At 33.3% G+C, this 17130-nt stretch overlaps 1 protein-coding gene across 1 annotated transcript; it reads right to left on the bottom strand.

Moving 5' to 3' along the window:
• Positions 1–370: 370 nt before the first annotated feature.
• LOC117173895 lies at positions 371–1154 on the bottom strand. The gene is made up of 2 exons (XM_033362542.1): positions 480–1154; positions 371–421 (listed from the first exon to the last, which is right to left on the bottom strand). Exons 1-2 carry the CDS (start codon positions 1152–1154, stop codon positions 371–373), a joined length of 726 nt encoding a protein of 241 aa, XP_033218433.1.
• Between the last annotated feature and the right edge of the window lie 15976 nt (positions 1155–17130).

Raw genomic sequence — 17130 nt, 5'->3', positions numbered from 1 at the left:
TCACTCTCTTCTGGATTAATCACAATCAAAAAATTATTCTGCGAACAAAGACCGTCATCCCAGTGCCTCGAATACAGTAGACTTCCAAACTTGTTGAGTCCCGCGTAGCAGGTCTTAAAATTTCCCAGAGAAGATTTCAGGATTTTCTTTAACGAGATGTGCTCCCTCTTTCTGTCAGTTGTAAACACTACAGTGCAATTTAATTTACTGCATCTCACGAGCTTTAGTTGTAAGGCTATGAGAAAATCATTATCTATCATTGTCTCAACCTCAAAATTAAAAAACACAACAAGACTCGGCCTTTCAAACTCTTTCTTTTTTATGTATTCCAAATAAGAAAAAGTAGTCGTTTCTACTGATATCGATTTATTCATCGAGCGGCAGTTTTTGCAGAGAGTGAACCCGATGTGACAAGCAGAATCTACACCCACAAATACGATTTTCATATTTCTTAAATTTGGCAGCAAATGGAAAAGAACCTCCCAGTGTTTTGAAGTATACGACATTAAGCTTGTACCTTCAATATGGATGATTATATCAGAAGAAGCATAGTTCAACTTCTTCAAAGCACTGAAGAGAGTCAGTGCTTCGTTACAGAAGTCCGACATTATGATCATTTCATTTTCGGAAAAATTCTTTCTAGGTTTGGTTTGGTGATCTAAAAATTCTTGCATCGAATTAGGTAGATCTGAAGATTTGTTCATTTGGAGATGAGTCATGATAAGCACGATGACTTCCATCAGCATGACTCGTTTCTTAATATCATTTTCCATATTAATCTCGTGCATTTTCTTTATTTTGTGACAGTCTTCATCGTGCAAAGAACTACTTGGATGTTCATTGCAAAAACTGGCAGCTGGACAACCAGGACAGTTTTTCAATTCATCTTGTCTAGCTTGACGGCAGACGAAACAAACTCGAGGAAACATTAGGACATCTAGCTCGTGAGGAGTAACTCCGCGGCCTAGACGCTCTTCCACTTTCCGGCGAAAAAGGTTTGCTTGTAGATTCCAGGTTTTCAAATCTAGGCCCTGAAGGTTTTGGTAAAGATGTGAAACGGCATGTTCTTTTATCATGATCCAGATTTCTCGGCAGAATTGTTTGTGTTCAGGCCAATGCTCTTTTTGATGTTCCGTTCCACAGTATGATATCATGTTGCAGCAACTGCATCTTTTTAATTTGTCAGTCGCCAAACAAAAGAAACAAGAATTTGCGAAAAACTCTAAATAAATTTTTGATGGATTAAGCCTTTGCATTTTTTTATTCAGAGATTTTTCATTCAGTTTGGGATAAACTTGTTCGTCTTTTTACATCATATAAGTCGAATTAAGAACTCATAATTCTGAAAATTAAAAATTGAATCTATTATAAAGGTTTAAAAAGAAAATATATCCCATAAATTATAATTTAAAGGAGGATTTATAACCACCCGAGATGCTTACCGTAGATATAATTTCACAAACCGTGAAAATAAAAATCAACACTATCGATCAAATTACCTCTTCAAATAACAGAAAATACTTAACGCCTTCTCAGACTAGATGGAACATAAATATTAAACATTATGCTTTTAAACATGATGCTTTTTCGTTAAGCTATTGGATAAATCGAAAGAAGAATCTTTTGTCATGAATACACGCTATTTTAGCAAGTTATTACGTTTAAGGTATAAGTAAATTGCAAGGAATCTGTATTATCATCAGATATCGTTACTATCAATCAGTGTTTTTATCAACCGGAAGTTCAATGATTCGATTTCCAGTGGAGCGATGGAATAGATTCTTTTTCACAAAAATTAAAAAAAAAAATTATAAAAATTAATTTTCTGTCTTGTCTGAAAAGTCGTGAAGTATTTTATGTTATTTAAAAAATTAACTCGATCGATAGTGTTGATCTATATTTTCACGATTCTTGAAACTACATCTACACTGATTGATGGTAAAAATGTGCATGCACAATTATGGCGTAATGATTCGCATGCATGCGGATTGTCCGACACGCCGCGCCATCACTCGAGCAGACAGATTCGTACTCAATTGCGACGCATATCGCTCGCACGCATGAAGGTTGCATGCATGGCGGTTATATTCGAGCTTCAAAAGTGATGCAGGATTTAAAAATATATTATTCTAAATATTATTATTATTAAATGGAAGCAGGAATAATTGCACCAAAACGCTTTTATATCTTTAAGTATAGATGTAACAAAAAATAATTTCCTCTCGAAAAGAACATATCTCGACCTTGAGAGATTCTGCGATTTCAGGTGTAGGGCCCTGTCTGATTTTGAAACGATTATAATAGCAGGATATATAAGAAAACATAGTGTTATGTTTGCATATCAAACTCTGACGCAATTGATATTAACGCTGCTTTTAAAACTTGGAGCAATGAATATCCAACTGTTTCGTTTACACCTAAAAACACTTCACTCCGAAAACAATTAGGAAAACGAGGAAAACCACGCGGAAAAACTCAAACCCACTCAAACCAAAAGTAAATGTTTGCTGATGGCTAATGTCTAAAATTTTGAAATACTTGTGTCTTAAATTAAGCTATTAAGGGTCTTCAATTTGAAACAAAACACAATTATTGCCTACCCTTAGGGTGGCATCCCATGATTGCAGAATTCCGTTGCGTTTTGCGTAATGCGTCAATTCACTAGATATTTCCGCCAATAACATTCTCCTAATTATTCAGATAAACACTGTGATTATCTGAAATGTCCAGTGATTTGTCGCATTACGCAATACGCAACTCGATTCTGCAATCATAAGACGCCATTCTTAGTCTTTTGTATTTGAAACAACCCCCACTTGGTCTTCGACCTGAGGCAGCAAAATCTGGGCTCAAAAGAAGAAGGTAATGAGGCTTGCTTTAGCCCTCAAGGGGTCTATCATTTAGACCTCTGAACAGCTATAACTAAATTCAAAGAATTGCGACGTCACAACGGCTGAGCAAGCCAAGCGAGACGCGTCGTATAGCCGTCGTACCTATCTGTTTCTTAATTTTTTAAGTAGATACTCTGTTCGCCGAGGAAATAACTAGACCATAAAATAACCTACAGACCCGTTGGGAAAAAAATTAAGGATGTGCTAGAGACGTCTTTGGGACATCCCTAAGTCCTCTTTTATGATATGTCTTTTAGTCATCCTAGGAATGCCCTTAAAACGTCTAATGTCAGTACGAAAGATGTGCCGAGAATGTCTATGTCTTTAAGACGTCTTTAGGTCATCTTTAGGACATTGCACCTCTTAGAGACGTTGATTGGCCTGGCATAGGACGTCCTGGGAACGTTCTTGGGATTTCCATACTTTTGTGCCCACTGGGTATGCGCATTTTTACGTATTTTGGCGGAGATACTGTCAAAGAAGGAGTTGTCTGGACCACGCTAGGTACAGTCTTAAGAATAAAATGTGAACGAATTTTAGTGATTTCTATCTCCCCTAGGTGACCTCAATGTTGATTCTTGTGTGGTAGAAGGGGGAGATCAGAAATATAGGAACATGGCGGACATGTAAATAACGAGTGAGTGATTATATTAATCACGTCTCCAAATTGATTACATGCTCTTTTTAAAACAAATTTTTCATTTTAAAAAATTTTTAATTAAAAAAGAGGCCGATCTGTTCGTAGTGGTATTCGAGTGTTGAGCTTAATGTCTCTGTTTATATATTTTTTTTCATTTAGAATTATGGGAAGAACAATTTGCACAAGCAAACCATTTCATGTAACATGAAAAAAACTCAATGCATTTTTGATCATGCGCTATTTTATGTTTTTCTTATATTGCAAAAAAACGTTTTTTTTACGTAAATTATTCTTTCTGTAAATCTAAATTAGAAAATATATTATAATTTGCATTGAATGGGTGAAGGAGCGGGGTGGAGGGGTTGCCGGAATTATCTGTAGTTTGCTCTATCTCCACTTGATACTAAGTTCTGTACTAAGTTCATATTCTTTAAGGGTGGCATCCCATGATTCCAGAATTGCGTTGCGTTTTGCGTAATGCATCAAATCACTAGGAATTTCAGCCAATTATATTCTCTTAATTATTCAGAGAAGCACTGTGATTGGCTGCATGTCTAGTGATTTGACGCATTACGCAAACACAACGCAATTCTGCAATCATGGGACGCCACCCTAACATGGGACTGTACGCAGTGTGGTCTGGACGAAAGTGTCCAATATTTTAGCAGGCACTCAATTTTTTATGACGTTCAGGAAGTGTGTGTGTCAAGTTTCTAAGAAAGGCTTCCATAGTTGGGCACAATGGACGTAATTAAACGACGTATACCGATAATAATACGTGCAATAATCAGGGTATATCGAAGAAAAGTTTCTTTTTTTTTCAAAGAAACTGTTTTCTGGACTACAGACTACTTTTATGATTATGCAGCAGCTTGACTTTAGCTTACTGTCTAGCTAAAAACTAGTTTCTAAACCATGATTTAACTTGATGTTAGCCAATATTATCGCTAAAGACTCCATTCGGTTCCTTTTTTAAAAAACTCAAAAAAAAGCAAAATCAACTTTTATATTGTTCAAATTCGGATTCAACGTTAAAATTTGCATTAAGAACTCACAACATAATCGCAATACTTTTTCTTGCAGCGTTAAAAACTTTAAAAAATAAAATATCTGTCATTTACCTGGGCCAAAGGCACCTTCAAGTGCATCTTCTTTTATTAGTTGTTAATAAGCGTTCCGTCGGTAACTTCAAGAATTTTGTTTGGACGTAGAATCCGAATTTTAACAGTTTAATAGGTGATCTTGCTTTTTTAAAAGATTTCAAGCTATGTTAGTTTTTAACGCAGCTGGTCTTCTTTATGTTGCACGCATGCAAGTAGTGTGCGTCGCACGATTGTTATCTGGGTGGACTACATCTTTTTTCAGAAAAAAAATTAATTTAAAAAACGTGTTAAATCTGATGTATGAATGCATTTTTCCAGTAACTTGTGTATTCAATGAATTTAATTAATCACGGTGTCTACTCAAATCTTGGAAAAAAATTCCCTGACAATTCCAGATTTTGTCTGGGTATAAATATTCATATTATGAAGCCTTTCAAATAATTCAAAATTTTTAAGAAAAGTCGGCTCGCTTCGCGAGTTTTGTATAAATCATATTTTTTTTCAGTTTTTCAGAATTCAATCAATATCGTTAATTCAGAAAGCCTTGAATATATGTTATTAAATATATTAATCAGCAAAAATTAATTAGACCAAAGTTAATGAATTTGAAAAATAATTAAAACTATGATTATCATTTATCTTCTTACAAATAAAATTCAGTACATATGTAGTTTAAATTAATGTGGGTACTTAAGTATGAAATTAGATTTAAACTGCTTCGAATTCTTTATCTTTTAATTAAAAATATTGCATTTTCAACCAGATAGATGAATTTTTAACCAAATTTGGAATGTTCCATGTCGCCAGTGTTCGGCCATATTTAGTTTTGCATTACTCTATACACTCGGTAAATTAGCCCGAGTGTCTAAAGTTTCACGAGAATACGCAAGAATGAAGATCGCCATAGAATAAGAATCGAAAGACTACTTTTAAACATAACCACAAAGGCTGTTTTATAGGGTCCCGAAAAAAACACATAAAAAATTGGGTTTTGCCCATTTTTGGAGCTACATATAATTTGTTAGCGGTTTTTAAAATACAAAATGTTTTTAGTACATTAATTTCCAACCTAATAAATACATTTTCAACCAGATTTTGAATTTTTAAAGGAATTATCAAACTAATAGTAAACTTTTCATCCAAATAAATGAATTTGCAACAACAAAATACATCAATTTTAAATCAAGCAGATGAATGGAATACTTAATACAATGGAATCCTTGAATTTTCAGTTAAAAAAATAATTTTCAATTTAAAAAAAGAACTATTTTTCAAGAAAAGAAATTAATTTTATTGCAAGGCTTCTGAAATGGATCCCGTTTATCGCAGAATACGGAGAAATTTCACTGGCTCCCAAATCTTCATTGGAAGGCAGGGCTGCCTTTCAGTGAGAACAGCTAATTGCTCCGCTCACTAGCTATGTGACCTTGCAATTGTTTCCACGCGCGCATGCTAGATAACGTCGAAATACGTACTGCAATCTTCAGTTTAAAATCAACCCAGTATCGCCTTTTCAGATATTGGTTTACCGAGAGCTGTGAAAGTAAAGAGTGGGGGTTAGGTATCACGCGATAAACGGGTACCGATTCTGGCAATATACGAGACCTGCAATAAACGGGTCTTTACTGTATATAAATGTAATATATACGTATGAACATGAGTAATGTAAGGTAGGCGAAGGCTGACTAGTACAGGATGTTACCACTAGAACGCGTCAAACGCTTTTCTCGTAAGTAAGCACAATTGAAACGTCTTTAAGGTAGTTGTGCCGAAATGGGACCCTACTTACGGATTGTCTAAAATTTTCAGAAAATGTAGAAAATAGTGTTATCTAACGATTGCTGCAAATACATAACTATTTGGCTGGTTCGACCGTTTCAGAAGTCAAATACGATCAATTATGTTTCGTACTTTTTGCATGGGTCTCCCATAGCTACCATGGGCAATCACCACATTACAAAGTCTATTATGAAAACGAAGCTTACCATTGATCTTAAAAACTACAGACATAAAGAAAAATGTCGTTTGGATTTTATTTTTAAAAATAACAATTATCGACCGTTTAGTATAAAAGATATAATGTTGTAAAGAATAATGTTTCTGTTCTCGCGTGGCACATGGCGGGGGTAGACAGTGACGATGTGGCAACACTGTCACTCAGTATTTCTTAGACCACAGTTCCATACATAATAAGTCTCTATAACTGTCCACGCGATCAACACGATTTTCTCCAAGAATGAAAATGAGACGTTGCCACTATCGTTCCCTTACGAACTGTTACTGTGAATGTGTTCATTCGTATATAGGACGCTCCTATGTGAGTGTACAAACTCTATTAAAATTTTTCACCAGTGGTTAGGAGAGAACTTGTAATTTCTTGCATCTGTCTGAGCGTAAACTTTTGAATCTTATGGTCGCGTGACAACTACCTTAAGAAGGCAGATTGGCATTAGATCGATACCAGCGGGTGAACGGCCTATCAACCGTTCAAGTGGTCTCTGGCTAGGTGACTTCTCTTCAGCGCGACAGTTCTACACGGGAGGGAGTTGCACACCTCGCCAAGCAAACCAAGGTATCATTTTTGTTTAAATTACATATGCGGTGTACGCTGCTCTAGCGGCCGTAAATATTAACCTAGGTACGACATCTCGGCTCTAGAAAACATTAAAAAAATTATGTTTTCGGCCACGCTATCCAGGCTCTGAAAAACTGCATTGATTTTGTTTTTTGGGTACGCCACCTCGGCTCTAAAAACCTAATCACGTCACTTAACTGGGTACGCTATCTAAGCTCCAGATTTTAATTTGATTTTGTATTTTTAATTCTATTTTTTATGTTTCGATTATTTTTCTGGGCACGCCATCCCGGCTCTAGACTCGCATTTACTTGTTTCCTCCAACTGAATTTTAGTTCGCCATTCAGGCGTAAGATCAGTTTCCCTTCCTGGACGAGAAATGCACGCTCTCTTAGCTATTTCTAGCAAACCCATCTTGGTGTTCGCTGTCTAGACTGCCAACTTTAAACCTCGATTCCTAGCAAACGCTATTCAAGCTGCAAAAACAGAAATCCTTTCTGCGATGTACGCTAACTAAGCTACCGTATTCCTAAATGAGACTGATATTATTATTGTTATGTATTTGCAAATTGTATTTGTACAAATATGGCATTAGAAATTATATTGTAAAAGAGATTCCGAAATAAATAAGATTATTCATGTTGGAAATAATGTCTGTTTGAATCTGTATACGCATGGCCTGGGCCAATAGTGATAATATTTTCTGGATATAAAATAATTTAAAAAAATTGAAAGTTGAACGAACTCTAACATTGGCGCCCGAATAGCGACGCAGCATCAAAACAGATTGAATTAAACTTTATAACAATGCCTCGTGGTAGACCACCAAAGCGCACACCCTGGGCAAATATGCAAATTGAAATCGAAGATTTTGATCGGGAAATGACACCGTCATTCCTGCAAACACACCAACAGGTGAGGTTCAGGGGGCACTTGGACCACCTCTATTATCACCCATTACGCTCGGAGATTATACATTACCAATTATCGACAGATCTCTGGGCACAATTTCAAAATTAAGTAGGCAACAAAAATGCAGATCTTTGAGAGAAGAATTAAATTTGTTTTCTTTGGAAACAGTTCTACCAAGGAATGAGGGAAGATACCCTTAAAATTTCGTCAACACCGACAAATATGCTAAACTCAGATGCGAGAATGAAAAATTGCAAGAGGCAGCTAAAGAACTTTTTTCTAGACTTGGGGGGGCTGAGAGAAAAATAAATTCTGTTTTAGCAGAACTGCGAGGAACAATCAAGGATGTAGAAGCCAGTATGTTTAAAGAAACGACTAATCAGATAAGGTGATTGAGAAAAATGAACGAAATTCGATTTCAAGTTGTCGAAGGAGGCCTAAAGGATATTATAGATCGTGCAATGACCACAAGCAAAAGAATTATGAATTTAGCTGAAGAAGATGTTCGAAAAAATTCACAGGATAACCGTTTGGTTTCAAAGAGACAAAATAAGCTTGAAGGGAGGCTTCAAATTTTGGGATCAGAACTACGAACTAATTTAAGCAGCGGGGGAATCGTTGAAATTCTCAAAATTGGTCCAAGGGTACCTATTTTTAATAAAGGATCTTCTCCTATGAAATTTTTAGAGGATCTAACTGACTTTTGGGCTGTAGTCAAACCCACTACTACACAGAGTGCATTTATAATCGGCAGCTGTTTGAGGGGTAGGGATAAAGATTGGTGGGATCTTGTAAAAGAAGATAACGATGACTTTCGGGAATTCTGCACTAAGTTTAAATAGCGTTATTGGAACGATACCACTCAACATGATATAAAGTCAAAGCTGGAATTTGGATATTATTCTCCAGCACAAGATATCTCCATGGAATCGTATGCAAATAAGATGTTTAGGGAGGTCAAAGGTTTGACTCCACCGATAGCCAACCAGAAATTATTCTTAAGTTAGCCAGACATTTCAGTGAGGAAATCAGAATGGCCATTTTAGGAAGTCCCATTACTACTCTGCATGATTTGTTGGAACTTCTGGAAAGATTTGACAAGTCTAGATCTTCAAACAATAGAAAGTCAGAGCCACAACCATATAGAGGAGGATTTGATTCTTGGAGAAACAAATGTTGTAACCCTGGAAGAAATTTTCAAAATAATAGAAATGGTCCAGAAAGAAATGAACCCAGAACAAAAGAAGAGAATTGGATAAACAATGATAGAACCAGAGATTCGCAACAGAGAGACATAAGATCTCTAGAAGTTCTTGAGTCAAATAATGAAGAATATAACCTTGCTACTATTAAGGAAGTAAACACAAGACAGGGAAACTAACAATGTCCGTGCCTTCAAACGGTACCTACATGTCAGGAGACACGTATGAAAAAATAATAACCTTGCGACATGTTAACGCTTTAAATTCAAATTGGCGAGAAGAGCTTCTCAACTAAGATTCTAGTCAAACAAAAGAACGTTACGGATGTAACTAATATTTGTTAAAATAAATTTCCAAAACATGAAATATCAGTGTGTTTTATTAGTAGTGTCACAAATAATTATTTTTAACTTTATCTGCTATATCATCAACGATTTACCTTACAGAGAGTAGATCAACCCTCCAAACCATGAATGCAGAACATCTACGATTCGATTCCCAATGAAGAGAAGATGGAATAGGATCTTTTTTTCAAGAAATAATTTTAGTAGTGCCACAGCTCACTAAAAATGTATATTAGGAGTTGAGATTTTAAAACCTCTACGGGGAATCATAAATTTCCAAGAAGACACTCTTAAAAAGGATCATACGAAGTTGTGATAATTGCCAAAGAAATAAAATCAATACCCAAGGAAGTAATGCCCCGCTACAGCCAATTATTATTTTAACACCACTGTAGGTGATATTCATTGACTTCTGTGGGCCACTACCAGCATCCAAATTTGGGTTTCGAAATGTATTTGCGGTACTAGACGGATTCAGCAAATACATAAAATCGTACGCCATTAAAAAAACAAACAACGCAGGCTGCAATTATTAAAATATTTGAAAATTTCATTCCCCAACATAGTTAGGCGAACTGCGAAATTCATGGCTGTCTTTGAGGGACCATATCTGATTTCTAAAGTAGTTCGAAATGGACGTATGTTGTAAAGGACCTGTCGAACGATAAAGAGAGGGGAATGTTTCACGCTAATGATATCCGAGCACATTACGATTCAGAAGTTCTTTCTTATTGTTTCCGTCCATTCTGTGTTCGTCCACTAAGTGATATACAAGATTTATTTTTTATATATATATATATATATATTTTTTTTTAAGATGGACGCCTCAACCGAAACGAAAACACACCACGAGCCGAACAAAAACGACGTTCAAATACATGCCGTGTACGAGGGTGGGGCAATAAGTAGGTGGAAACCCAATAAACAAAAAGTAATTGTTGCTGATCCATACTCATCTAGTAAAAAGAGGAAACATCCCAAACGTAAGTGGATCAGGGTGAGTAAAGTCCAGACGGAATCTAGCCCCATAGAAAAAAAACAAGTTGAAACAGCTGAACAGAGTACGGATCCAAAAGACAGCACAGGATTCTCTCAAATTATTGATGAAGCCTATTACTTGATGAAATCTTCAGAAACAACGATACAAGAAACAACCCAAAGCATTCCTATAAGTAATGCTTTAGAGCATCTCAAAGGCATGAAATTGGGCCTCAAAATTTCTCGGAAGCCCAAAGTCATCAAACACTCCAAGCTTGTCATTAGAGCACTTCAGCCAGGCATCGTTAAGGCCTTAATTGTGAAGAAAGAAGCCCTGGAAACAAAAATGCTGGAACAAACAACAACGAGAGTGACGGACAAGAGGACATTGAATTCCCCATTTCTCAAAAGGAAAGGCAAGAACTGGAGGACACTACTCCAGATCTCAACAACAACCGGTAAAGTTTCGAGAAACCCCCTAAGCAGGATTCTTCTCGAAAAGGGGGCAGATGTAACGGTTGCAATTTACAGGACACCGAGTACAGGCAGACTGTCGATACCTAGCAAGGATAAATTAATTAGCTACATATATAAATGTAATATAGACGTATGAACATGAATAATGTTAGGTAGGCGAAGACTGACTAGTACAGACGGTTAGCTCTAGAAAGCGTCAAACGCTTTTCTCGTAAGTAAGCACAACTGAAACGTCTTTCAGAAGGAAGACCTGGGTACGCCACCTCAGCTCTAGGAATCATTTAAATTGTTTTTTCGGACACGCCGTCCAAGCTCTGAAAAATTGTATTGATTTCGTTTTTTGGGTACGCCACCTCGGCTCTAAAAAACCTAATCATGTTACTTGACTGGGTACGGTATCTAAGCTCCAGATTTTGATTTGATTTTGTATTTTGAATGATATTTCTTATTTTTTTATTATTCTTCTGGGAACGCCATCTCGGGTCCAGATTCGTATTTACTTGTTTCCTTCAACTGAATCTTAGTTCGCTATCCAGACATAAGATCAGTTTCCCTTCCTGGACGCTAACCAAGCTACCGTATTCCTAAATGAGACTGATATTATTATTGTTATGTATTTACAAATTGTATTTGTACTTAGGAAATTTCTAAAGACTGAAGGATATTTCAAGACTCAAACATGTGATTAATTTCTACGAGCTGTTAGAACAAACAACAGAATAGAGTTCGTTGAACGAACTCTTACAAGTTAATGCAAAAAGATCAATTTACGAAAAAGCATAGAATACTTTAATTATTCAATTTGATAAAAAAAATTTTTATTTAAAAAAATTATTTATCAACTAAGCACATTAATTTTAATCCAAAAAGATTAATTCTCTGCCAGAAAGATACATTTTAGAAACAAAATGAAATACATAGCAGCCTTTTCAATGAAAAAATATCTTTTCCCTAAAAACATAGTTGGATTTTCTTACTGGGTTAACCTGGGTACTGTCAGGTAATAAAAATGATGAGTTTCAACACAATAACCTAATATTGACGTTTTTGAACAAAATATACAATAATATTTTTTTCTTTCTTATGGGAAATAAATTAAAGGCTGCGGCTATACCTACGCGAAGCCTTGACAGTTTGATTGGTCGTATTGAAAAAGGTATTTGTTTGCCACCAATCCCAGACCATCTCCAGTTTTCGGCCATCTTTAATCTGGTATGGCTTTACACTCGGAAAAAAGTGTTAAATACGGAAGAACGAAGATGGCCGAAAATTAAGGATGTTCTGGGATTAGTGAAAACCAACCCTTTTTCCATATATTTCTTTTCGTAGAAAATTATCTTCCTTTTTTTGAAAATCAATCTCCGTTATATACAATTTTTTTTGTTAATGAAACTTGCGAAATTTCCTAGGCTTTGCGTATAGGAATAGTCGAACAGACACATCCTAAATTAAAACTTGAGGTTAATTAATTTTCCACGTAGGAGTTTCAATACACTTTAAAATAACAAAATTCGATATAATCGAAATTTTATACTGTTTTTGAAATTATACCTGAAAATTTAAGCTTAAATTCATGACTAAGTGGGGATAATTGAAGATGTCTGCAAGCCGAGAGTCCAACAATAATAAGAATTGCGTGGGAGGAAACTTTATTTTTTGTATGAACTTGGAAAAAATGTAGTTTTATTGGCATAGTGTATTTGGATATTATTTTTATAAAGTAGTAAAATTCCAAACATTAAGGCGGGAAAGTTTGAAATACTTAATAAATATTGTTAAATAGATAATTTTTTGTTATTGCTGGATTGAAGAATTGTTTTTTTTTATTCTACTCTCTTGTTTGATATTTGTCTTGTTGGGTTGCAGATTCGTCTCTTTTGGAAGAAATTTCATATTTTTTGGTTAAAAATGCAACTGTTTGGCTCTGGAATATTTGGTTCTCTTTAAATTCGAATCAATTAAATTTCTTACTTTCATCAATTAGTTGATTGACTGAATTCCAGCTACGAATCAGCTATTTTTTAATGATTCATCTTTTTTGGTTGAAAATTCAACACTTTTGTCCGAAATTTGTGTTTTTTGAATGCTTTTAACTGTTTAGTATTTAAAATAAAATTCGTATTTGTTCAAACATGAACTATTGCATGTTTCATCAAGAAATTATTATTTTTTGTTGTTGACAATTCAACTACAATAAACTTCTTACTATTTCCGCGGCCGTGAAACGAACACGTTGATTAAATTAAATTGTGGCGCGGCCCCCGCCTCTACCACGACCTTTAGGTTATTTTTGCAAGCATCGTTCATTGGCTACCCCGGCCTTGGAACAATCCGCCCCCTGTTAAAATTTTTTTAACTGTGCACCGGTAAAAGCCAGTCGATTTGAAATAAATAAATACTATCAATAATTATACAGATGAATAGAGCCTACTCTCATTATAGTAAGTCGCAGTTTAGCAATTCCTAGAACTGCTGGCCCATTGAAATTTCTCAGCTCAATAACTTTTTGCAGAAAATATTCTGAACATAAAAGTAAGTTATAATGGTTTGAATTTATAGTAATATTTTTCAAGCCCAAAATGTATTTTCTCAGTCATATTATATTCTTTTGTCGATTGACGACCTTTCATTTTCACGAAATATAATAATCAACTGTCCGAAGTTTAAGGTTAAAGTATCCGCTCTGATACACTAACCTGAAATTTTAGATATTTTATTTTATTTGGTGACAGTAAAAGGTCGTCACTTGACAAAATTATAGAATATATCTGAAAAAATACATTCTACACTTGAGAAATATTAGTATTTGTATATTTATGATTTACTATTAGGTTTAAAATATTTTTTCGAAAAATTTGCCTGCATTCCCATGAGGTCATTCATGATTCAATTCAAACCAACGAGGGCTTCCCGCTTTTCGGGTCTCTTGTTAATTGGTCAAACACTGATGGGGGCGTGACCGTACGGCCCGTACAGGGACCGTGGTAAGAGGTAACGGAACTGCGCGGAACATTCACACAAATTTTAAACTAAAATTCGAATGAATTTAGGGAAATTTAAAGGGAAATGAGAAGGTTTCGATATAATTCATAAAAATTCCAGGAGAAAATTAAATAACATTTAAGTAAATTGCAAGAAATTCAAGAACGTTTTTTTTTTAATATAGATTTTTTTCTAGTTAAAAAAATCTTCAGCCGCCAAATGGATTTTCAAGATTTCAAGCAATCAGGTTTCGCGGCATCATGGCTTTCTATTTGACAGCTGATCCAGCTACGGTCTGAACTAGACTATAAATGTCTAAAAACGAGAAATCGAAAACAAAAGCCAAATCAAGTTACCAAAAACTATACACTTGTTTTCACTAACATTAAAGGCGAGACAGCTAGGTTATGCCCTTCATTTAATGACATCTATAAATTGAAATGCATGTTTATAAATCATTTTTATTTACAAAAAAATTTGTATAATTTAGGTAGTTTGAATTTTCCCGCGAAGAATTACGTCACTCAGCTGTGCCAATCTCCGCGTTTGGCGGGAAATAACGGTCGTGGGTACAATATTTAAACTTTATTAAGAAAAAAAACACGTTTCTTATAAAATAAGAAATTATTTCTTCTTGGAAAATGCTCATGAACTACTTGAAACGAAAATATCTTTTTTACCTCGTCTTATGCAACATCAATGGAATTCAGTAAATTTAGAAACGTCAATGGAATTCAGTAAATTTGAGGGAACTTTAAAAAAATGCAGAGTAAATTCAAAGGCATTAACAAAAATACACTAAAATTAACAAATTTTTTGCATTTCTGTTTTAGTTTATTGAAAGAAGTCACTATAAAGTGATTTAAAAAATTTTTTAAATGTAAATATTTCAAAAGTTTCTAAAAAGTAATTTTAGCTTAACTATAGTGTTTGAATAAAATGGAAGTAATTGAAATTGATCGATCTGCAATGACTTCTGACGAAACTATTGAAATTCAGGAAACTCTTATCGCACATTATGAAAACAAAAAGGAAAATTGGCTTTCAAATTACGACGCGGAAGGTAAAAAAACACATGGAAAAATGTGAAAATGGTATGAAAGTCCTAGTAGTTTCACGAATGACGATTTCAGTTGAATTTGAATTAATAATTTCTACAAATTTCGATGTCTTATGTAAAATTCAGAATGTTCCAAAATATATTTAAAATTCTTTTTTTATTTGTAGATTTAAAAGTACTTTCTGAATTCCTTAGCTTTTCTCATATTGAATAGTTTTTGAAATTCGCAGTCTTTCATTCGAATTTCGAAACATCTTCAGATAAAAAATGTCAAAATTCTTATATCATATTTAAAATTGTTGAAATTGGTCGCTTCATAAATTTTTTGATTTATTTAAAATATATTATATAATTAATAAATAATTCTATTTCGAAAATCTTTAAAATTTAAAGCCGCAAAAGCTGAATATATTTTTCGCAACAAAAACAAATGATGGGAGCGTTTACCACAAAATTAAAATTTGCAATGTTCAACAATTATTTTTAAATAAGAAATTGTAATTTTTTTAAATTTGTTAAACGTGAAAAATAGTAAAAAAAATTGTCTACGAACCAAAAAGACGAATAAACAAAAAATTATGACCAAACAGATGTATTTATATAAAATATATAAAATAATTTTTAATTAAAAAAGATCAATTTTCCACCAAATAGTTCAATTTTAGTTTCCTAGTTGAAAATTGATCGTATTTAGTTTAAAAATCAACTACTTGCTTCAAAGTTAAACTACTTTGTTTAAATTAATTTGTCTAGCTAAAGAATTTTTATTTTAGTTCAAGCCGGTTAGATTGTAAATATATTTTGCCTAGTTAAAAATTCTACTATTTCGTTAAAAATTGATGATTTCATTGGAAAACCGTTGTTTTTTGGTTGAAAATTTATTTTTTAATTGAAAATTTAACAATAATCTCGTTGAAGATTCATCGTTTTCGTTTCAAATTCGTCTCTGATCGAAAATTTAATTTTTTTAAATTCGTAGTTTTTTAAGAAGTTTATTTTTTTAATTAAAAATTTAACTTATTTAATTTACAGTTAATATTTTATCCTTTTTAGTGGAAAATTCAACCATAGGGCTGAAAAATTTATATTTTACAGTTGAAAATTCATGTATTTAATCGAAAATTCAATACTTCGCTAAAACTTTATTTAATTTGCAAAAAAATCAACAATTTTGTGATAAAATCATTTTTTTTGTTTGTTAAAAAATCAAGTTTTTCGTTGAAAATTCTTTTTTTTTTTTTTGTGAAGTTTGAAATTTAATTCCTGTGGGTGGAAAATTAATATCATTCAACTATTAGGTGAAAAATAAATTTTTTTGTTGTTAAAAATCATACTACTATTTTACTTCAAATTTCATGTATTTTGTTAAAAAATCATCTTTTTCCGTAGAAAATTAATCTTCATTGTTATAAAGTAATGTATTTAATTGAAAATTTAATTATTTAAGTAAAAATTAATCTAATTTGGACAAAATTGAACAATTTTGTTAAAGTCTTTTTTTTCTTAATAATGTGACTGTTTCGTGGAAAATTCGTCTTTTTTATTAAAAATCGGATTAATATTGTATTTTGCAAAAATCGTATTTCAGGCTTAAAAATTTATTATTTTAATTTAAAATCCATTTGTTTGATTGGAAATTGATCGTTTTAATTAAAAGTTTATCTCTCGCCGAAAATTAATTTTCTAAAAATTCAACTATATCATTTCTTGTTGAAACATTACCTTTTTTTGTAGAAAATTCGACTTTTTTGGTAGAAATTAATCTTCTTGGTTGGAAATTCAACTCTTCTTATCACAAATTCATAATTTATGTTGAAAATTGATATTTTTGCTTTAAAATCCAATTGTTGTATTTGAAAATTTATCATTTTAGTTGACAATTTAAATTAAAAAATTATTTTAAAAAAGATTATTTTTTTAATTAATTAATTTAATAAAAAATTACTTAAAATATAAATATTATATT

Source organism: Belonocnema kinseyi, chromosome 5 (assembly GCF_010883055.1).
Source record: "Belonocnema kinseyi isolate 2016_QV_RU_SX_M_011 chromosome 5, B_treatae_v1, whole genome shotgun sequence".
Taxonomy (NCBI): Eukaryota; Metazoa; Arthropoda; class Insecta; order Hymenoptera; family Cynipidae; genus Belonocnema; species Belonocnema kinseyi.
The sequence above is the reverse complement of the archived record's forward strand: the minus strand, read 5'-3'. Positions and strand labels throughout refer to the sequence as shown.